This window comes from Oreochromis aureus, linkage group 17 (genome assembly GCF_013358895.1).
Source record: "Oreochromis aureus strain Israel breed Guangdong linkage group 17, ZZ_aureus, whole genome shotgun sequence".
Classification (NCBI taxonomy): domain Eukaryota; kingdom Metazoa; phylum Chordata; class Actinopteri; order Cichliformes; family Cichlidae; genus Oreochromis; species Oreochromis aureus.
Window position 1 is genome coordinate 20573436 of NC_052958.1, and position 23270 is coordinate 20596705.

The 23270-nt window shown below is 38.3% G+C and overlaps 1 protein-coding gene across 2 annotated transcripts in view; it reads right to left on the reverse strand.

The window, feature by feature from the left end:
• The window catches only part of LOC116319730 (leucine-rich repeat-containing G-protein coupled receptor 5-like), a 44098-nt gene that overhangs the window by 14085 nt on the left and 6743 nt on the right, over window positions 1-23270 (reverse strand). For both annotated transcript variants that reach the window (XM_039601542.1, XM_031739151.2), the window contains exons 2-10: window positions 16149-16220; window positions 14404-14475; window positions 12264-12335; window positions 9091-9306; window positions 6858-6929; window positions 2476-2544; window positions 2089-2160; window positions 1590-1661; window positions 289-357 (exon numbers count right to left, since the gene is read on the reverse strand). In XM_039601542.1, coding sequence (XP_039457476.1) covers window positions 289-357; window positions 1590-1661; window positions 2089-2160; window positions 2476-2544; window positions 6858-6929; window positions 9091-9306; window positions 12264-12335; window positions 14404-14475; window positions 16149-16220 — 786 coding nt within the window. The remainder of the gene's footprint in view (window positions 1-288; window positions 358-1589; window positions 1662-2088; window positions 2161-2475; window positions 2545-6857; window positions 6930-9090; window positions 9307-12263; window positions 12336-14403; window positions 14476-16148; window positions 16221-23270) is intronic.

A 23270-nucleotide genomic window follows, 5' to 3' on the forward strand; every position in this document is an offset into this window, starting at 1 on the left:
CCAAGGTGTTTATTGTGACACGGAAAAGTGGGTCACAACAAGGAGAAAGAAGGGTTTTAATTTCACGCCGAGCTGCAGAAAAATAAAGTTACAGTCTGTCAGATAGAATAATAACTGCTGCGTATTAATAACAGCAGTGTGATTTGGGGTGTTCAGCTCTCAGAAACACACTGATGGCGGCTACAACAGCAAACACACTCGGATATAAAACATTCCTGTGTGTGTGTGTGTGTGTGTGTGTGTGTGTGTGTGTGTGTGTGTGTGTGTGTGTGTGTGTGTGTCACTTACAGGCTCTCCAGGCTTTTGGTTCCCGTCAGATCTGGAAACTCAGTGAGATCTGCAGCTCCATTCAGAGATCTGAGAGTTGGGCACGGAAAGAGCGTTTAAGCTAAGAGAAGCAGAAAATGATTTACTGCGTTTCATTATTTGCGTAATTAACATCTGCACTGAACAAAAGGGCAACAGGGAGGTTGAATCTGCACGTCATATATGCTCAGCCATTACTTGATATTTCTCATCTAAAGCTGTCAACACTTGGATCTGTCATGGGGCGGATCTGTGAGGTTCAAAGACAGAAACTTTGACTTCAGTTTATCAATGCTGCTTCTTCTTCTTTCAGCTGCTCCCTTCAGGCGTCACCACAGGGAATCACTTAACCCACTCTCACCCAAACCCCCCATCCTCCTCAGTCACACCGACCCTCTGCATGTCCTCCTTCACTTCAATAGTTCTGTCACCACCAGCTTGGCCTCCTGTCTTTTTGTCAGCGCCACCGTCTCCAAACCAAACATCACAGCAGATCTCACTACCATCTTGTAAACCTTGCCTTTCAGTCTTGTTCTGCTACAGTCGTCCATTGCTTTGGATGGCGTTTAAACTCATTTTATGGACATGTTCATTGGAAACCACTGAATCTCTCTTTAGTGGCTGAGGCAAAGGACAGATGGACATCTCTTTGACTCCACAGCTACTGCTTTATGCCATCCAGATGTAAGACATTTTGGTCCAGCATCTTATGTTTTCATGTCATTTTGCTTTGATGCAGAGCTGAAACTTCTGAGGCAATGGAAGACACCACTACCATACTAAGGGCCTGTGACAGGCCAGAGGGCATTTTGATCTTCCTTGAGGTGCAGATGGTCCTACAAGAGTTGGCTAACTTTGTAATAGATGCCACGCTCTACCTTCAGAGTATATCTCTGTGACACTACTGAAACTGGTCTTGGAGCTTGAATGGTGTGCATTTACAGCTTGGTTTTGTGAGATTTTACTAATCATACATTCCTAAAACAATTTAGAAAAGATTCAGTAGTTGTAACTGACTCATTGCTTTGAGACTTATTTATGTCTCTGATCTTGGTTAGGCAGAAGTAAAAATGTCTCTACTCTATTGTTTGTCAGGCAGAAAATTCAATTCAATTCAATTCAATTTAATTTTATTTATATAGCGCCAAATCACAACAAAAGTCGCCTCAAGGCGCTTCATAAAAGAAAAGTCCCAAAACATACTGAAGTACTTAACAGGTTTACTTAAATCTATAAAAGTGCTGTGCTGTGTTATTTGTGTGTTGAATGTGAGTGTTTCTCACAGCATGCGAAGCTCTGGTAGGTTCTGGAAGGCCGAGCGTCCAACAGAGTGAATTGGGTTGTCATAGAAAAATCTGGAAAACGTCCACAAAAAAAAGAGAAGCTAACAAGTGTTAAACAGAGGTTAGCAAAATTACTTAAGATGCTGCATATAAACATGGAGACAGCCACAGTGGATCGAACTGAGAAACCGTGGGGCTCAGCATGCCCCACCCTAAAGCATAATAAAACATGTTTCATGATCTTGTTAAAAAAATATTATCACTAATAATTATCACCAACCATAAACATCATGTTTAGTTCAACAAAACTCATCAGCAAAGTGTTTATCAAGGTGACGATGGAGTAAGAAGAGAGATCATCATCCCTGACTGTCACTATCTTGAAGATATGATAAATAATAGATGAATTTAGCAGATTATTGATTTTGTCCTCATTAATTTTGGAACCAGGAAGTGAAAAATATTGCAATCTGTTGAATATGTTAATAGTTGTACCTACATGGTGTTCAGTAAAGGGTTCCCAGTGAAGGCATGCTCCGGGATAGACTGGATGTTGTTGCTATGGAATCCGCTAAACGGGAAGATAAAGGAAATTAGTTTCCACCATGTGTTATTATAAAAGTTCCTTCCTTCATTTCATCATGATTACTGGGAAGCTTCCCTCGCCCTTCTCCTTGTTTTGATGACAGTCGTGATTGATTGAACTAACTTTTAGGGAAAAAATATTATTGATTTTGTCCTTTTTTCTTTTTCATAAAATATGTAAACAGTCAAGCATAAGATGCTGTCCACATCTTGCCTCATATGCTAACGTTTGAGAACCTGAGCTAGCCATGTCTGCTGTGGATAAACAGATGCCTTTTTCAATCAGTCAGTTAAGACTCACAGCTCCTTGAGGTGGCTGAGTGAGCGGATGGCTGTGGGAAACTCCATCAGGCTGTTGTAGTTCAAATCTCTGAGGAAGAAAAAGAGAGATTTCCTTATGTAGCTTCTTCTGCAGCGCCCCCTGGTGTGTAAATGCCAAGGTGCTAAATACGTTCTGCTGAACTTTGTTGAATTAATTACTTTTCACATCAGTAAAGAAGAAAACTAATATTTCTGTAATACTTCTGACAATAAAATGTTTATTAAATAGAAAAATGTTTGTTTCAATTAGAAAAATAATTGGATTGGTCACCAGTAGCAGGAAGCACCAGTTATACTGGTAATGGCAAAGTCTAGACTAGAAATACAATCTCCGTACTGAGAATTGTAGACTCTCGATTTGAACATAAATCCCATATTAGCATTGATAAATCTCAAATTGAGAGTATAGTGTAAAGTATATAGAAGTGTATACACTTTATATAACTCTGTACTATTAATGATAACCTTTAGATTGGGAATATAGCATGGTAAACAGCTGGACTTGGGGAATAATATGCTTTAAACAAGGAATGTTGGGAAACAACTAGCATCAAAGTCACACCAATAGTCTAAACTGGAAATTTCATCTCCAGACTGGTAACTGCTTCACATTTAGAAAACCAGCTCTACACTGGGAATTATGTTAGTTCTATTACAAAAAAGCAGTTTTTAAGAAGCTGTGGGAATGACAGCTTTAGATTAGAAAAGTGTTTCATGTAAATGTTTGTGTTTCAAGTTTGATGTTTAGCTTAATCTTTTTTTCCCCCGTCTTTTGAGTTTATTAAAGAAACATTTAACTGTGCCTCCCTTTTTTGCTCTTTTCTTTCATCACCAGCAGAGACTAGAGCATTCTTCAAGTCCACACATGGCTTCAATTAGGTCCTCTCATCCATCTCTGGGATGCAGGTGGCTATTATACACACAAATCCACTGTGTGTGGAATGAAGCTGCCACATTGTGAAAAATACCATTAAATTGAAATTGCTTCCGTCTGGTTCTGAGTGTGTGAGTACATGTGTGTGTCCGGGGGACGATCAGGAACAACAATAACTGGTATGCGTTCTGTTTTCCAAGGTTATTATTGATGGAGCTTGGATGTTTGTGATTGGATGAGGGATTTTTCTGACATCTACAATCAGGTTAGGATTTTTGGATTTGTGGGCGGGTTTGTATCAAGCTTTCTTGTTCTTGTTTCTCATAGATTATTTTAGTTTTGATGTAATGATTTTGATTCAGTTTTTTTGTAATGAATGTATTTACAGAGATAAGAAAACGAATCAACCTTTGCCTTGAAGTTAAACAAATAATGTGTTACATTAAAAAATAGTAATTAAATACCATTTTCGCTTAAATTCTGCCTCTGAATAATTGTGTCTTCCATGTCCATGTAACAAGTGTTTTCTTTTATTACTTTGTACTTTGATTTATAGCGTCATAGATGCACATCCGTTAGCATGATTAGCCCCAGCCTTGCTAATGCTTGCTACACTTAGTGAACTAATTTATTTATCCTCTAAACTGGAAATATTGGGTGAAATTTGTAATGTTGTAATGTTAACTGTTTTGAAACGTAACATCAGGGGCATGAGTGATTACGTTGGAAATATTAATCTGGGATATGATTGGTCAAAACTGGGACTAGAGGCTGTGCTAAAAATCCTGTGAGAGGTTATGAATCATCATACGCATTAAGGCTAACTCTAATTTGGAACTACTTTGTTAATGAAAGTCAGCTCAAGATTTGGACATCTGCTGCCCTATGACAACTGGGATAAGCTACAACCCAATGAATAAGTGAGAAAAAAATGGATGGATGGATGGATGGATGGACGACCAGTATCAAATCTGGGTTAGGAACATCAGCCATGCTCGACACAAGCTTTGGATATTATCATTTTTAGATAGTCTGTCCTGGAATGGTTGACTCTTGGATAAACACCTTTATAGTGGGAATGGTCAGCTCTGCACATAGAGTGGTAAACCTTAGCCAGTGAACTAGAAGAGTTCAAAGGCAGACCCAATGAATGGGAAATACAGCAGGTTGAAATAAACCCGACTGATCCCTTAAGAGTTGGTTTTCATTGACATATATTACTTTCTCTACTGAAAATAATTAAGAACATGCTATGGCTCATTATCTTGACTGTCAGGTGTCAGTCAGCATGGTGGTTTTTATTTTGGTGGGTTGGGGTCGTGTTACCCACAGACAGTCTCAAAGGTTTGTGTGTTGAGAGCTGGATTTTGGTTTTCTGTTCACCACTGTTTCCGTCACTTACTGGAACCAGAAAATCTTAATTTGGCCAAAAGGGACGAGGCCTACATGAAACACGCAGCACAACTAGGCAGTGACGTTAGCAAAAGAATGTTCTTCTAAAAGCCGGTTGTGTTTTCCTTTTGGTCTGATCAGAGCTTGGTTGTATTAATTTGTTTTTTTTCTGCTCTCATATCCGTTTTCCTGGTCCCTCTCTGTCTGTGTTTGTAGCTTCAGATGAACACGAGTCTCTGCTCTGGTTTATTATTGCTCATCATACAGGTACACAGCCTCCCAACACACATACACACACAAACACATGCTGCCCATGAGTGTGTGTGTGCATGAATAGTAATTATGATTAGCATACAGCCCGGGCCACACACAGAGCCAGCTAAGCGCACACAGAAGTATTTCCAAATGAAGTCCGTGTATGTTTGTGTGTTTAAACCTGCTTCTCTGGTTGACTGAGAAAACAGAAACATTTCTATCCACACACACATTCCTCAGATTATACGCACACACACAACATAAACACACACACACAGGTTAATCTGCTCTGTCTCCATTTAATATTTCCATGAAAAATGCTTACTGGTGAAGGCAGAAACAACTGGTATCTCTCCATGAAGCGCCACGCGTGTACTGGCTTGGATTGTAAATGGTTAAAATGAGATTGATGATCATTTTAAGAGCGAGCATTTCTCAGAAAATTCCCACATGTGTTTCTGTTCAAGCACGCGCCATTTCTTAGATCTTTTAAAATCAGCTGTACTGTGGAGCTCGGTAAACTGTACTGTATATTAATAATATACCTACAAATGACACAAATAGATGTTTTAATCTTGGACAAGTTGGTTGTAAAACATATGTTTATGACAAAATAGATTTTAAATCTAAAATAAAGCGTCTAACTTCTGTGGTAAAGGTGAGGGTTTTACAGTTTATTTTTAGTCTTCCTCCCTGTATTTGATCATTTCTGCCTTTAATTTGAAAGTCAACAGCCTTTCATGTTTTTACTTCCTTCCTTTGTTCTTTTCCCACCCTGCTTATGGTCTTTATTGAGTTTCTCCCTCAATCTTTGTCATCATCATCAATTCTTGTTCTCGAGTTTCTTGAGCCTCCAATGACCCTGACTTGGATAAAGGAAAGAAAATGGATGTTCTTCCATTGCGCTGATCTTTTTGTTTTCCACCAATCTGACTGACCTGTCTCCTTGGTGTCTATATTTTGGATTGTTTATTAAGTTGAACAAAAATCTCAAAAAAATATGGCGACTCATCAAACAGACTGCAACTTCAGAAATCAAGAAGAAACATGAAGAAACGTCAACTTCTGTTGTGTTTTATGTCTTTTTGCAGCCTTTTTTTATTTGCTGGTGTTGCAGTGCATTTGACCTCTCAGGGCAACTGTAAAGTGCCATTATTTTATATATTGAGCCTGAATAAACATATATGACAGAAAACAACATTAAAAAAATAAATGTATCAGATTTATCAATTTTTTTTTCTTCGTTTAATGTTTATTTATTACTTACTGCAGGGATCTCAAACTATCTTGTGATAGTCAGAATTTGCCTTATAGATAATCCAGTCCAGCCCACTGAATGCCTTTGCAAACTGTAATAAATGCAGGGATGGAGGGCATCATTTTCAAACTATTCGGTATAATTTGCACCAGCAAGATGTGGGTTCCAAGTTATCAAGAAAAGATCATCAAGCTGTTTATTCTCTTCAAAGCCACAGATCTGAACTGTCGGCAGTTTTACAGTCTTACCATAGCTTGTCTTACCACATCAAAATAAAATATGTACGCTAAAGAGCAGTGCTAACATTGCTCTTTAAGGCGTTCTCTGGAGCTTTGCTGGTACTTTCTCTTTGTTTCCAAATCTTTGTGCTAAGGTGGGCTAAAGATGAAACTCTTGAAAAGAAAGAAAAAAGATTCCTCTAAATGCAGGTTTTTTGAACATAAATCCCATTAAGGATCCTCTACAAATGTAAAAATTAAGGCTCTCTCTCATCTCCTAACCCTTCACCCTGACCCCAACTCAACCCTGACTGCTCCAACTCCTGCTCACACGCACTCACACGAGCGCACACACAGAAACTCACAGCGTCTCCAAACTGTGGAGTCCGTGGAAGCAGTTCGGTCCCATGGAAACGATCCTATTGTTGTTGAGATGCCTGTGGAGAGAGAGAGCGAGAGACTGATGGACTAATGAAGCAGACAAAGACTCTGTGTGTGTGCGTGTGTGTGTGCGTTTTTTCAAAGGGGCCCAGGAGTCTCTCAAGAAGGTTTTTTTTCTTCTGGTAATTTCATGCAAATTAGCTTCAAACCGATTGGACAAAAGGAATGACAGCAGACTTCAATGCTGCCGCGCTGAATGCCATCACACAAACAGAGAGCTTGCATGTTATTAAGGAGCTAATACAGATGGACGGGGACAGTCGCTGCCACGGCTGAACTTAATGCTCCTAACAAAAACACACACACACAGATAAAAACAAAAACACTACCCAAAAAGTGGAAAAGAGTTTCTGTAAGCCTGCATATGAAGAATAGATCTGATTTAAATCCTGATGTTTTAAGGTCAGTTAACTTAAGTTAAGCTTTTTGAAACAAGTTTAACCCTTTAAGACCTACCATAGAACCAAGTTCGCCAGAGCTTATATTATGTTTTTACATGCTGTAGTGCCATTTTTGGGAGCATTTCAAGTTGATATACATCAATACAACCATTATAGCCCAAATTTTAATAATATGTATGCATTAAGTGCACAGTAATTACATAAATTGCAAAAAAGTGCAATAAACTACCAAAAAATTGAAAATTGTTTTTGTTTTTTTAACATATATTTCTAGTCAGAGAAATTTAAGAGGCTTATTCCTCAAAACTGTAAATACAAAAAAGTTGCACAAAATAGTTTCCCACCACAGGAAATTTATTTTGAGTGTCTTCATATTTTTATTTTTGAAATACACCAATTTTTATATACTGCAGGAAAAACGAAAATAAGTATTATAATGCAAATTTGCAAAAAAATAGCATATGCATCAAAATAAACTATTTCCAGCAGTGCAATATGAGTTCTAAGCATCCCAGAAACGACACAGAAAGTCATAAAGTCAAACATAACTTTTAAAAACACAAGTATAGGCTCATAAGCCCCTGATGGTAAAAAACCACATTTCCGCAAAATGACGTCACTTCGGGTTGCGGGCAGGTCATGGCGGACATGCGATAGTTCGCGCTGATGGACGTAGGAAGTGTTACGAACAGCTGATCGGATTGGTGAAGCTTGTTTCTGGAATATTATGTTTTTGTTGCTGCAAGTGCTTTTTATGCAATTTTTGCAAAGCTTTCTGTGGAAGGAAACTGTGACCTAGGGCAAGCTGATGGAATAAGATGTAAGTACAACTCCTCCGGTTTCATATGCAAAAAAAATTATTGCGCTAGCTTACGTGGTTGCAGTGCTACCGCGATTTAAAAATAGTTATGCAAAATGGAGTGTGCCCGCTCCGACCGGCTTTAAAGGGTTAAATTAAATTACATTACACACAACCATTTTTCCGAATCTGAAGCACATATATGGGCAAAGAATGAATTTTTATTTATCATTTAACTCATTTACAAAATGTTCAACTTTAAAATATATAGATACATTTTTAAAAGGATAAAAAAATTAAAGCTAAATTGTTGTAAGATGGTATTCAGTGGTTATACAGTGCCAAATCACAACAACAGCCGCCTCAAGGTGACCGTTGTTGTGATTATGTAGTTTCAAGATTTCATTTTGGTAAATGAGATTCTCCTTTTGATCTCCTCACAGTGTTTGCCTGACTTAAACTTGATTGGTAAATAAAAATCAAACTACAAGCAGGAAACAAATGAAATCCATTCGACCATGAAACTTTGACCATGAAAAATCTTTTTCTCCCTTTTGCTACAGATTCTTTATATTTATATACAAATCTCAGAAATCAATTTCTGAGATTACAGCTACTGGATCTATGCTAAAAAATGTCTCAATTATAACAGAATAACTGAGTAAGATAGCCTACTAATAAACTATCTACCTAAATCTAATGTTACGTATGTTTGTATGTTTGCTATGGACAACCACTGTTGGATTTACTCGTAAATAAACCAAATTTAGCCAGCTCCTTTCATTGGTAACCAGCCCAGTTTAACAGCAAACCTACTACCAACACCATTACTTAACTGGTCCTCCAAGACGGTCCAGCACACTTTCCCAGTCTACAATGGAACCCTAGTGTGACATAAGGTGTTCTACTCTATTTGTTATTTGTTTGCTCCGGATAACCCAAGTTGTGTATACATACAGCACCACCAGGCGGCCCAGCTTGCTGAAGGCATGGTCAGGGATGTGGCTGATGTGGTTGAGAGCAAGTGTCATGGCCTGCAGGGCGGGGAGCTCGCCCAGAGCCTCCCCTGGGACCTCCCTCAGAGAGTTATCATCCAGCCAGAGGTGACGGAGTGAACGCAGGCCGGAGAAACAGCCAGCGGGAACACTAGAGATATGATTGGCGTCCAGACGCCTATGAAGAGATATACACTGATTTTAAGTGTACGTTCAAGCAAACAGTTATGTGTACATACATAATATAAGCTTTTTGCTCTTTGCCACTGAATGAAAGGTAATTTTGAAACCCGATGATCATATAATATTTGCACATAGGAAAGGATGGGTAGCTAGCTCCAGATATCAGCTAGCAACATCAGAAATCTTAAACTATTGACCATTGTCCCCAGAGACCGAGACAATAGCCTTTTTTCTTGAAACTAACAAGATACAGTACAAAAAAGTGGCGTTACTAAAAAAATGGTAACCCCCCCCCAAAAAAACAAAATACAACAAAAAACAAAACAAAACAATGACAAAATATAGTGATGGGACCTTCTACTTCTACTCGGTAGTATTGTTATGCAGATAACTTACTAATTTGTCATTTTTAATAAAAAGTACAGAAAACCCAGCTATCCTTTCTGCAATTTTTAACTTAATGTGGCATTATAGTCACATAATTAAGACACTTTAGAACTAATAACTCTCTTTACTGATTAAATTATTATTAAATTATTCACATAATGACAGAAAACATCTACTTTTTGAGATGTACAAGAAAAGCTCAATGTTTAGAGACTCAAAATGCAAAACTGAAGGCTTCACATCACTTTGAAGCTGTTCAAGAGGAACATTAGAAATCAAGTGTTTGACCAGCAGCAAAGGAATGATCGGCAGGCTGCTCAAGCACCACTCAACCAGCCTCTTGGCTCTCAGGTCAAATGAAGGTATTTTAATGACCACACTTATTCCTCAGTGTGATTGTGTTGATTTTGTGAGTGGGACAAAGGCACGGCTCTCAAAAAGCAGGAAAATCAAAATAATAAGCCTTAATAATAAGTAAGTGAGTGACTGAACATTTGTTAGACTTTGGTATTAAACAACGCAAAGACGCAAAAATTATTGCTTAATTATTTGAACTGAAGCATTTAAGGTCCATTTTATATTGTTTGTGTCTTGTTTATGTGTTAATTAACTTTTATACACATGTTACAGCATCAAAACATTTTTTTCAGTCTTACCACCTTGTTTGATTTTTAACTGTGTTGCTCAAAGAGAGGTTGTTAGGTAGAGCTGGATCAGGTGACCCTGAACCCTCTCTTAGTTACGCTGCAATAGACACTGACCACTTCTTCTTCACTCATCTGTTTTCACTCTTCATGAGTTTATACACCACTGTTTAATCATTACCTAATTCATTTTAAATTCTGGCTCTCGTTCACAGTGTGTCTTTTGTTCTGTTTCCTTCCCCTCACCCCAGCTGGTTGCAGATGGCTGCTCCTTCTTAAGCATTGTTCTTTAAGAGATTTCTTCCTGTTAAAAGGGAGTTTTGCCTTCCCACTGCTGCCAAGTGCTTGCTCATAAACTGAGTCATCTGATTGTTGGGGTTTCCTCTTTACACAACAATTTAGGGGTTGAGGCAACATTTGTTGTGTTTAGCACTATATAAATACAACTTATTTGAATATTATAATATATAAAGACTTGGTATAGCTTTTCCTGTTTTTTATAATATTAATAAAATCTGATAGACAGTGCTGTAATATTTCCCAATATGGAACATTTTACCTTTAACACCTATTGATTTCTGCTCTGAATCAGAGAAGTTTGATTTAGATATAGATGTTGCATATAGGATAAATGTTGTTATAATGATGATTCTGCTAATGCCACCTGCTCAGATTAAACTCAGTAATTGTCTGATTGGATGTGGGGATATTTGAGGCACATAGATGTCTAAGGGTCTGGTCTTAATTTTCAAATCGATCAGTTTAATATTAATTTTAAAAAGTTACTGAATATGATTCAGTTCCCTTTTACTGACTTTTGCTGTCTTGAGTTCAGGCAGAAAACTCACAGCTCTTTTGCAGGCTGTGCAACATAAACATGCAAGATCAGTAGATATAAAGAGAGAGGGCTGACTGTATGTCCCTCCTAACAATAGTTCCTCTGTTCACATGGAGAGAGAAGAGAAGGATGGGACTTCACATAATTGTCCATCAGATAAATGAGAGAGACCTTAGACCAAAAGAAAGACTCAGACGTCTCCATTCTTATACCCTTACCCTTATACCCACCACCACCACCCCCGACACACACACACACACACACAGAGAGTGAGAGAGAGGTACAGTTTCAGTATAATTACTGTGTGTTATCAGGCTCAGAGAACACACTCGCTGCACTACATACATTAATATACTGAGCCGTGTGTGTGAGACAGATTCCTTTCCACCAAAGAGTAAAATGAAACGAAGGGATTAGCGCAGCAGTCCCCAATCTTTTTTGCGCTACGGACTAGTTTATGTCCGACAATATTTTCACGGACTGGCCTTTAAGCTGTCGCAGATAAATACAACAAAATAAAACCAGTACTGGTACCAAAAAAAGGAAGATTTATTCATAACACATTCAAAGACCCAGGGAAACCAAGTTAACAATAAAAACGATAAAAAATAACAATAAAAACCAATAAAAACCATGAAAACCATGAATTTCACACCCTAGCTTCAACTCTCACTGCCTGGTACCAAATGACTCGGGTTGGGGACCGCTGGATTAGTGTGTCTATATGTGTATTATTCAGTTTGTAGGGAAATTAAGTCATTTTAATATCACATGGACTTAAAAACATATTTTCCTAATGTTCCTATAAGATACATCAATAGCACAAAGACAGAAGGTCTAGTTTAATTTGGGGTTAAAGTTAGGTTAAAGGTATAGTTATATTAAGCATAGATTCAAAATTAGGTTTACATAAGACAAATGATTATAGCACACAAAGGAATAAAAGAAAAACTACAATAATACACAGTATTTATAAAAGATAAAACGTGTGGTCAGTAAAATGGCAGGGTATATTTATAAAGTAAGAATTAACATAATATAATAAAAGAAACATAAAAAAGCCCAAAGTGAAATGTGACTCACAGTGACTGCAGGTTGCGCAGGTTGTTGAAGGCTTCAGCAGGAACAGATCTCAACTGGTTGTTTTGAAGCATCCTGTAAAAACACAATCAAAACTTTAACAAAAAGTGTTAAACGCAACAAAACAACACAAAGATGGTTTACAAGGACAGTGTCACATTTTGGGAAATACTAGAGTCACATGTATATCTACAGGATAATCAGAAGCCAGTAAGCTTAGCAAGTCTGGAAATTAAGAAAATAGATTAAAAGTGGTGAATAAATACTTTTACACTTGTTTGTGTTGTGTTATGATTTTTTTAAAAAAAATTTTGTTTATAATATTGGTTTGTTAAAGGATATATCCTCTTTTTCTTCAAGACATGTTTGCATATTAACTAATAAATCAGACTTCATAGATGGGTGTCATCTTCATAGCAAACAAACATGTATTCTGTGTTATCTAAAATACTGTCTATGCCAGAGCTTTCAAAACTGCAGCTTTCACTGCCAATGCTCCTGGTTACAGAGTGACTAAAAATAGACTGCTTACTCTGTTTTGACTTGTATATGCTTGCATATTTTTTTATGTTGATAGGTTATGTTCTTTTAGATCAAAACCCATTAAGTGCAACAATGAACATGATGTTAATGAAATGAAAAAGCAAAGTTAAACACCAGATAAATATCTGTAAAGTACCAAATAATTATATGAATACAAAGATGTTTATACTTAATAGTAATATTGAAAGGGTTGTGTTGGCTTCAATACAAGACTCCAATATGTTTTGAGGCTCCCTATAGATTTTGGGCACAAAAAAATAGCTCAAAAAGGCTCTTTAGATTGTATAACTTACTGGCCCATGAAAATATAATAGGCCCTAGTGCACAACCCTGTGGAACTCCATTTATTACAGAATTTGTTTTGTAAATCTGTTTGAAGTTTCTGTGTACCTGGAAACTTAATTTCTTGCTTTATTTCTGTGTTGGTCAATCCCAATTATTTTATGAAGTCTAACAATAAAACAAAAAATGAGAAACATGCATTCATAAAACACAGCCAGCTGTGGCTCAGGAGGAAGAGCGGGACATCTATCAATCAGAAGGTGAGATGCTTAATCTCTAGTTACTTCAGCCTGCATGTCAAAGTATTTTTGGACAAGATATCGACCCCTGAGTTGTCCCTGATTAATCCGTGTGAGTTGGTGTGTCAAGGTGCATAAAAAACAATTGCATGAATGTGTATGATATTGGGTGAATGAAGTAGAAAAATTCTTTACCAAATACCAAGTTTCAAGAATAATAATGTGCATGATTGTAGCTTTTAGAAATATTACAGTACTATAAAGTGCTGCAATAACAGTAGTTCAACAGTCCCAATGTTTACAGATGAATAAAATAGAAAATAATAACTGACTCAGAAATGAACAGAGAGAAGAATGAAAGACAACAGAATAATGTGTTGGTATGAGCGAATGTGTAAAATGTAAACAGGGAACAGAAGTGTTGTTCCAAACTGCAGAAACTGTGCACTAAACCGAGACACACATGAAATCTTCAAAGTGTCTCTGTGAATGATTAGCACCAGTAAACATACCACACAGTATTCCAGTGTTTGTGTGCGTGCGTGTGTGTGTGTGTCCGGGGGGTAGGAGGTGGGTGAGGGTTGTGGAGAGGGTGGGGTTGAGTTGCTATCTTTCTGAGGACCCTTATCAGTTTTAAACAATCGTAATCTGTTAGATCGCACCTTTATCACTGATGCTTTATGCACCCCGATGTAAACTGTATACAGCTCTTATCTTACTCCAGTCCCATTTATCTTTGAACATGTGTGAAGTCTCCAGTGCAGTTTCATTGCTTGCACAATGACAATAAAGCTCTCTGATGCATCTTGGCCAATCTTTACAAATTCAAAGGACGTTTAAAGGTCAAGATCAAGTTTGAAGGAACAGATCTTAACACAGGTAGAGAATAGCCCAGTAAAAATAGCCCAGCAGTGACAGTATAATGGCATTAAACAGTCTAGGTTAAACACCAAAAACCAATAAATGTTTTTTTTAGTGTTTAACCAGTATGTTCTTTTAGGAACATATTCACATAACAATCATAAAATGTGCATGTTTGCTGAGGCATCATGCCAGTGAGGAAATATGTGTGAACTTACAGCACTTTGAGGTTGTAGAGGCCGGTGAACGCTCCTCTGGGGATGAAGGTCAGCTCATTTCCCGCCAAACGCCTGAGACACACAGAGAGAGATTGTAAGCATTTCTGACTTCAGATCATTTTTGGTCAAATTAGCATAAAAATGAACTAAATGAGGGAAGTGTTTACAAATGAAAAATATTTTTTAATGTTTCATGTTGCATTCATGCTAACAAAGTGTCTCAAAAAGAGGGCTTTTACTATTCTTTTACACTTTGGCAGTGGGCCCTTAGTGCTTTTGGTGCTTGCTGTTGTAGGTGGAGGTATTTGCAAAGGAGTATTACACATTAAGAACACTGATTTAAAATAAATTATTATTGTTCATGTTGAGAATAAAGTGGAAATATGGAGGTTAAAATTGTTTCAAGTCAAACAGCTGTAACGGCTCCTATACTCTCTACAAAATACCATTTCAAGTTTAATGTCAAAATTTTGGGTTTATTCTCAATAATAATAATGAAAAAAAAATCCTTTTCATTCCTAATGTAGCACTCATACTCTGCCGTGGGTATTTCCTCAATAATGAGCCTGCTGTTTGTTTTTTTGCTTCTTCAGACGGGACGTCAGAACACAGTCCAGGTGAGGATGTTAACAGCAAATCCTTGAGCTTGCAGGGTTTACTGCAACCTACATATATCTTAATATTTTGAAACGTTTCCGAGTTCAATGCAAAAATTTGACATCTTATATTCTGAATATGACCTCATCTTTAGAAGATGCCTTACCTATGCAATTAAAATTTAGAGCTGCTTGGATACAGTCCGCAAGATGAACGGCTGCATTTGTTTCCAAAAACTCGCAAGTTTAGCTTTAAGACTTGCACTGAGCCCTGAGCATCATCTTTTAGACAAGTTAACAGTCAGACATCAGGTGTGTTTCCGTGTTTCCAGCACACACGGTGCTTTCATTTCAAACCAGCAGCAAAACACTGACCCACAGTGGGTCCTGTAGGTCTGTATGGTTTTCAGGGGCCACACAAAGTTCAGCCAGTCTGCGTACACCCAGCATGCATCTGTGCGGTGTCCTATCGCCACAGTGACGTTTCTCACGCCGCGGTGACAAATATCACACACACACACAGACACACACAGCTGGCAGCAGAGCAGAACAGCAGTCAGAGTCATGTTCAGGTCCCTGTGAGGTCAGCCTCACCGTCTCTCGGCTCCCCAGCTTTAAGGAAATGTTCGTACAGGACGTGGCGGCTGCTAGGTGAGGAGAGATGGGATTACATATCATCTCCTCACAGATACATGAGCTCAACGCCCGCTCAGACACCCCCACTTTCATCCATCTCAGTCCATCGCCCACCAACAAGAGTTCATAAGATATCTGATCATGTGTGGAGACTTGAAGGATGATAAAAAAGAAAACATACAGAAGGTGTGGAGAGGAGATTCTGAGAACAGGTCCTTAAAAGCTACAAACCTGATTTAAGTTAGGCTGATTGTTGGTTCAAAGTCATCTTTTCGTGCACCTCTGGACCATTTTTAGAGCGGCTTCTACTTTTAGAGCAGCTATTAGAGGGCTCATCATGTCACCTTGCACTTGTACCTCTGTGATATATGCTGAATCTTCTCAGGTGTTTAGAAACAGCAAGACTTCTTCTGAGTCTACACTGACTTCAAGTAAGTCTTCAGGAAATAAGTGCAGGTTGTGTAAAGGCCCTCTGAAGTGATGAAAACATGGCCATGTGTTTGTGTGACTCACAGCTCCTCCAGGAAGTGCAGGTTGGACAGAGCTCCGCTGGATAACACAGTCAGATTATTCATACTGAGATCACTGCAGAGACACAGAATGAGAGAGAGACTGTTAGTGTCGCTCTATCTTTAGCTTTAGTCAGTCACATCTGACCTTTTGGCTCAGACGTGACTGACACACCTGGATTTGTAAGTACAGAAACAAAATAGAGCATAAACTAATAAAAAGTCATCCAATACATATTAATGAAACAGTGTTGACTGTAAAAATAATGACACACGTTGAAAATAAACAGAATTTAGACTTATGAATTATTAAAGAACCACAGAGACCTGTTTATGTTCAGACACAGGAACCATTCAACACCCTTTGCACGTAAAAACATTTAGTCTGACACCCTCTGGGAGCCCCGTTATGCATATATTTCCACATTTGTGAAGACCCCTCATGCTGAACCCACACTAATGTCCCCCTGTTAATGTAGGGGAGCCAATCAGAAAATGATGGCTTTAATAGGGAGCACTAAAACAAATCGCTTCAGACAGAAGATCTGAACTGAAGGGCTGCACAAAGGCCCAGTATAAGATTAAGAAGGATTATTTTGCAATTTCAATCACACAAATCCAGTCTAGCAGAGTTCAGGGTAAAAACATGGAGGTGGACATGATTGCAGCTGTGTCCTGTGCACAGAGTTAGACATACAAGCACATAAACACACCCATGCAGGACTTCCCGCCTCCTTAAAGGCCGGGGAAAGGAATGAGTCAACACACACCTGAGTGAGAAACAAGACAGGAGTAGAAATTACTGGAAACACTGAAAGCAGGAGAGCAGGAGGAAAGAAAGGAGCAGGTTTCCCTCTTCCACGCTTGCTCACAGTGACCTCAGCCAAACTCAAACACTTTTATCTTCCCTCTTCCTTCACGTTATCTTAGCTTGAGAACTTTGAATCACTAGTGACAGCTCTGATTTGTACGAAGTTCTGTGTTGTTTACCGCTAAAAAAGACTCATAATGACAGAAATCTACTGGAATGGTCTCTGTATTCTGATCTTCAGATTTATGAGCTAATCTCAGACAAAGCTTTAGTTCAACCGCTTGCCAGCTGCTTTAACTCGTGTTTGCTAAAGCCTTTTTGTTAAGTTAATATCAATAACTTTTAATCTCTTGATGCGTGATGAATAACCCAGGTAAGGAAATCCAAAGAGGTTGATTCGGTTCACCTGAACACAACTTTTAGTGGGAGAAACGCTTCTCATCTGAACACAACTTTCAGCCTGAGCCTGGAGAAGTGACTTCAGACTTTAATGAAGATGTAGTTTTAGACTTTAATTAAATTTAAATTGGTGAGTCAAAACATTTCACCCACACACAGATGTTACGAAGTCTTAATTAAAGTTTTTGTCCAAACACCAATACCATAAAACAAGCCTCCAGTAAAAGTATAAAAGTTTTTCTTTGAGTGAAATGGACCTGAAAATAAAATAAATGAATAAATAAACAAACACAAAGGCTGATAAAAAACATTTGGGGCATTCTGAAAGAGAAAAAAAGCTACCACATAAAGAGGAAAATCAGCCATTAAGACACAAAATAATTGTAAACAGATGAAAACTGAACACAGAAAAATAAATTATAATTAAACGAAAGACCCAAAGATTTTTTACAAAGAGAAGCAAATGACTACAAGAGACACAATCCGATTATAAGGACACAACGAATTCACAGAATTACCGAAAAGAAACAAACAAACAACCAAAAACCCCACACACACTACATCACTACCATAACCCACGCATACACACCTGTGCGTCCACACACCTCAACACTATGTCAGGAATGCGATCTAATCTGTTTACTAGCAAGGCTGCAGAAACAGAAAAAAATCGTCAGTATGTTGGTTAATTTTTTATTTATTTATTTTTTTTGCTCGACAATTCACGTTTGGGGCGCTGTCGTGAATATTTTTGGAACTTTTACGGCTCCAGGGCTCAAAAGCAAAGTCAAAACAAGCCGACATCGGTGCTTGTGATTGGCTGCAGGGACAGGGACACCGTTTGTTGTATGTTGTGTTTGTGTGCAGCCATGACGTTCTTCCTCCTTTCTTTTCTTCTCTTATCTGAACCGTCTATTTTCTGCTCTCTGATAACTATCGGCAGGTAGCGTCTTTCCAGGAGGGCTCGGGTCTGAAAGGAAGCCGAGACAGACTGTCTCTGTCTTTAACACACACACACACACACACACACACACACACACACACACACACACACACACACACACACACACACAGAGGGTGTGTCTGCAGGTTGAATACACCGGTTGTTAAGGAACTTTCTCAACACTCCATAAAGCCTGTTAATGTGTGTCCACAGGTAGTCCGGTCGCACAGACAGACACACACAGAGCGCCTCTGTTTGGCCTTATTTTAGCAGAATGCTCCTTTACTCTTGAGCAGACTAACGGCGTTATGGCTGATTGGCTTTTACTGCCGCTCACAACCCCCCCCCCAGCACATTTCATTCACTCATTCATTCATAAAGATAAATCTGTAGTCGTGTAGGCTGCGTGTGAGCGTGCTTCGAGACACCGGGCTGTTCATTAGTCAGGCAGAGGCCTCTGCATGCACTCACATACGGAACATTAACATAAACACAAATCACTGTATATGTTTCTCTATGATTGCAAATGTGATTTAACTTAAAACTGCTTATTTCCAGCTTTAAATGTTTTTTATACTTGGACTCTATTAGAGCAGCTTTGCATGATTCACACTTCAAAAGAATCCTTTTTCATCTTATAATGAGCCTTGATTTAGCCCCTCAGCTCGTCCACTGTCTGAAACAAGCTGTTTTACTGCCATTTGTTCACTCGGTAGGATAACTTCTTCTGATTGGCTCCTTCTCATAAACAAGAGGTTTGAACAGCAGCTGGGTGTGGCGTCTGTGCTTCGATAGCTAGAGGTGTGTGGAGAGCTAGAGGTGGATGTGCAAGTGACTCACTTTTGGAGCCTCAAGTGGACATTAGAGTAACAGCGAGTTTTGGGACTTTCACATTTGGCTGTATTTTTCGGTCTCAGAGGTTCCTGATCATTAGAGTATTCTGAAGCCTTTTGGTTCACAGGGTTACATTTACATACAGAGATGCTTAATATGAACATCTACTGCAACAAACAAGTTGAAGCAGATTGGAATCTGAAGATATGAATGAGTTAAAAAGGTTTTTACTTAATACAAAAGCTCGACTTTAAGAATAGTACATTTTCAAAACAGTTTTTTACTTTAATGAATCTCCATATTATCAAACAGTAAGGTCTCTCCCCTGTAACATTAGCTGCTGGATCACCATTAGCTCTTGCCCCATGGAGCACCATATGCTGTCGTATTATGTTATCACATCAGCACCATCTTAAGGATCTCTGGAGGGTCACTACATGTTTAGCAGCAACATGACACTGACCGTCAAAGGAGATCAAGTCTGGAGCATGAAAAAGAAAAAGCTGTTAATGAAATTACTTGATACGTTTATTAGTTTTGTAACTTTTGATTTGTTTTTTCTTGTTTAAAGAAAATTGCAACAAAACACAAAACCATCAGTTCATAACAATCATTGTCCCCTTTAGATATCTTTCCTCGAACACCTGCTCGCCTCGACTCGGTTTTTAGGGTTTTCCATTACGTGGTAGTACCTGGTACCAGGTACTTTTTGGGGGCAGGGTTCCAAGCAAGCTGAGCCAAGCTAAAACTGTGACATCAACACAACACATGAAAAAAATCTGCCAGGGAGTGACATCACTGGATGAGTCATGAGAGCTACACGCAAACCAACACTGGTCTAATGTCGAGAAACAGACACTAACCACCGGTTCAGCAGACATCGCCCTGATGTCCTCGATTGTTGTGTTTGTGTTTATGTTGCACAAAAATGATGTAACGGGACTTTTGCGTTGCTATAGCGCCAGCTCATACAGCTCATACAGCTCATACATTGAGTTGGTACTCAATTGTAATGGGAAACTCGAACTGAACCGAGTCGAGTCTTGTAGACGCTCGTGGAAAAGAGGAATTACTGCTGTTGTCGCTGTGCGTGCCATCACTGATGTTGTCGTCGTTGTTGTGACTGCACTGTACATGAATAAATCTGCATGTGTGTAAGATTCCTATTGAAAGTGAAGAAGGTTTGCAGATGAAGAGATATTTGCACAATGATATAGCTGTAGTCTTGCTTGTTTGTTCCAGAGGGTGTGCTGACACTGCACCTCAGCCTACAGACTCACACAGCAAAGATTATGCTTTCTTTTTAATTGACTCTTTCCTCTCCACACTGAGAAACTCAGTGAGAAAACTCACAGAACAGCACCCACCGCCTCACCAGTTCAATCATTTTTACCATTTATTATTGTAATTATCTAATACGCCATCATAGAAAAATGTTCCACTCAGAGTAACAGCAAGAAAAGCAGCATATTTAGAAGGTGGAATCATTTATTTAGAAAGCACTAATGACCGAGGTACAGAGGCTGTTTTCACTGCCATGCAGATTCAAAATCGAAAGAAAGTTGACTGAAAGCAGCAGACAGACAACAGTGTGTCGTATATTTTGATTTCCTTGACGGAATACACACACACACACACCCACCCACCCACACACACACACACATACACACACACACACACACACACACACACACACAAACATGACTTTGCAATGAAGATGATGACAATGGGAGCAGGTCTTGTGCTTTAACAATAAGTAAATATCCAGCACTGATTAGCATGCTGGCAGAGCCCTGTGATGCTACATGACTTCCTACAGTATGAATGACAATATAAACATAGGCAGGAACTAAAAACTGTGTTTGTTGTCTGACTGAAGGCCAGAGCTTTTATTTTGAAACTGCCAAGTTCCCTGTGCAAGTTCCCTGTGCACTCTGAGTCAATGTTTCTGTCAAATACCGGAAAACAAAGTTATTATGGAATTTATAACAAAAACAACAATGATATTATTATTATCATTGTTGTTTTATAATACTACTACTACTACAACTACTACTACTAATAATAATAATTCAATTTAAAATAGTTAAAAAAGGGTGAAATATTTTACAAATAAATTCAAAATCAAGTATATCTAGAAATTAGACTTAAGAAATTAAATACAGTTTTTTTATATTTGTATATATTTTATTGGAAAATATATACAAAATTATGTTTATTTCATGGACAATAGAAAGAAAATACATAAATTTAAAGAGATTTATGAAAAGTTTGAACGTTTTTACTGCAAAAAAAAAAACAGGATTTAAGTTCTGATTGAAGATATTTTGCATATACAATGTAAAATCATGCCAATCTGCCTTTAAGCCCGATGCTTTTTACAAATATAAAGTTAGAACTTGTACATTTCTATAACAAAAAGTTCCTAAAAATGTTTTTTTTAAAAAAGCACATCTTATTTTTCTAAATAGGGAAGGAATTTTCGAAATCTTTGAGATGAAAGTATTTTGAATATAAACAAAAAACATGTTTTACTGTTACTTTTTCTCTTGTTTAAATATTTTTTATTTGTATTTCATTGCTGTCTTTTAACTGGAGAGGACTTTAGCACTGTGGTGTTTGCTCTGCTCTATAAATAGAGTTGAATTGGATTTGATTGGATTGATTAACAAAGATTTAGTAACTTCAGGCTTTTTGGGGCAATAAAGTGCATAAAGTCAAGAATTTAAGGAAAATGTTGAATTACTTTGAAATATTTTGAAGATAAATTTTAATACTTTATGAACTTCCCAGAAACTCTTTAAGGATCTTTGATTTTTTCTGGACCTTGAAGTACAACAAACTGTTGATACTGTAAATTTAAAGTACCGGATCAAAACTTTTGCAAAAGATCTTTAAAGCGGACGCTTGAATATTTTCTCTGAGTTGTTTTTTTCTGGAGGAGAAAGAGAGGCACATATGAAGAACAAGGCGAACAGAAGGATGAAAGAAAAGACGAATACATTATCCATGTTGTGTGTTTTTCCCTCTCGATGTTGTGGTGGACGAAGCTTTGTGTGTGTGTTGTCTATTTTCCGTCTCCTCGGGCTCAAACTGATGGATATCAGACGATTATTCAAATGTCGGCGGGCTGCAGAAAGACAAACTCTGGAGAAAGAAAAGAAAAGGGAACTGTGTAGTTTGGAGGCGTAGTGTGACAGCGAGGCCTCTCTCAGTTTTTGTCTTTTTTGCTCTTTCTTTCTGCCTTTCTTTCAGTCTTTTGGGGGCGGGTCAGCGGGGGGCCCCCCGAGGCGAGAGAACATCAGGGGGTTTATTCCCCGGTCAGTCCAATCAGTCTGTGTCGTCTTCTCCAAAAGGAAAAGATACCTCAAGATAAACAGCAAGTCTGTCAGATCTGTGTTTTTGTGTCCACGAAGGTAACCTGAGGCGCAGATGATCGCCTAAAATGAGCTGCTCAGTCAGTAAAATAAGAACAAATGTTTATGAATCAAGACATCAAGAGTTTATCTGTCTAAGACATTAGTTCTGGTCCACTGTGTAGCAAAAATGCTGAGAGCTTTAGAAACAGTACAAAAGTCTGAAGGTATGACGATGCGTGTTTTTAACTTAGTAGCAGAGATAAGAGAGAGTAACAATGTGAAGCTGCGGCAGTGAGGAAAGCTGCAATCACAGCTTCAAGAATGTGTTTGCTTCTTCTTACCAAAGATGCAAACATCAGTCAGGACCAGGCTGTACCTGTAATCAAATCTGTCACCACAGGATAAAAACAGGATGTTTCCCAAATCATTTGAAGCTATAAGCATTTAAAGATAGTAAATGTTTGTAATAACAAAGATTCAGACAAGTTTCTGTGCAAAGAGACAAAGCTGCAAGTTAAATGCTGGTGGTCCTTGGGTCCTCGGGCAGCGCTGCATTAAAAACAGACCTGATTCTGTGGTGGGAACTCCTGCAAGGGCTCAGGAACACTTCTGAAAACCATCATCATCATCGAACACAGTTCATCTCTGCATCCCAAACTAAACATGAAAAGGAGATGGTACTACAAGCCTCATTCGTCCAACACTTCACTCCATCCCTCAAGCTTTTCCTATCATGCACACAGTAACACTCAGATTCATACATCAGAAGCAGTTGCTTAA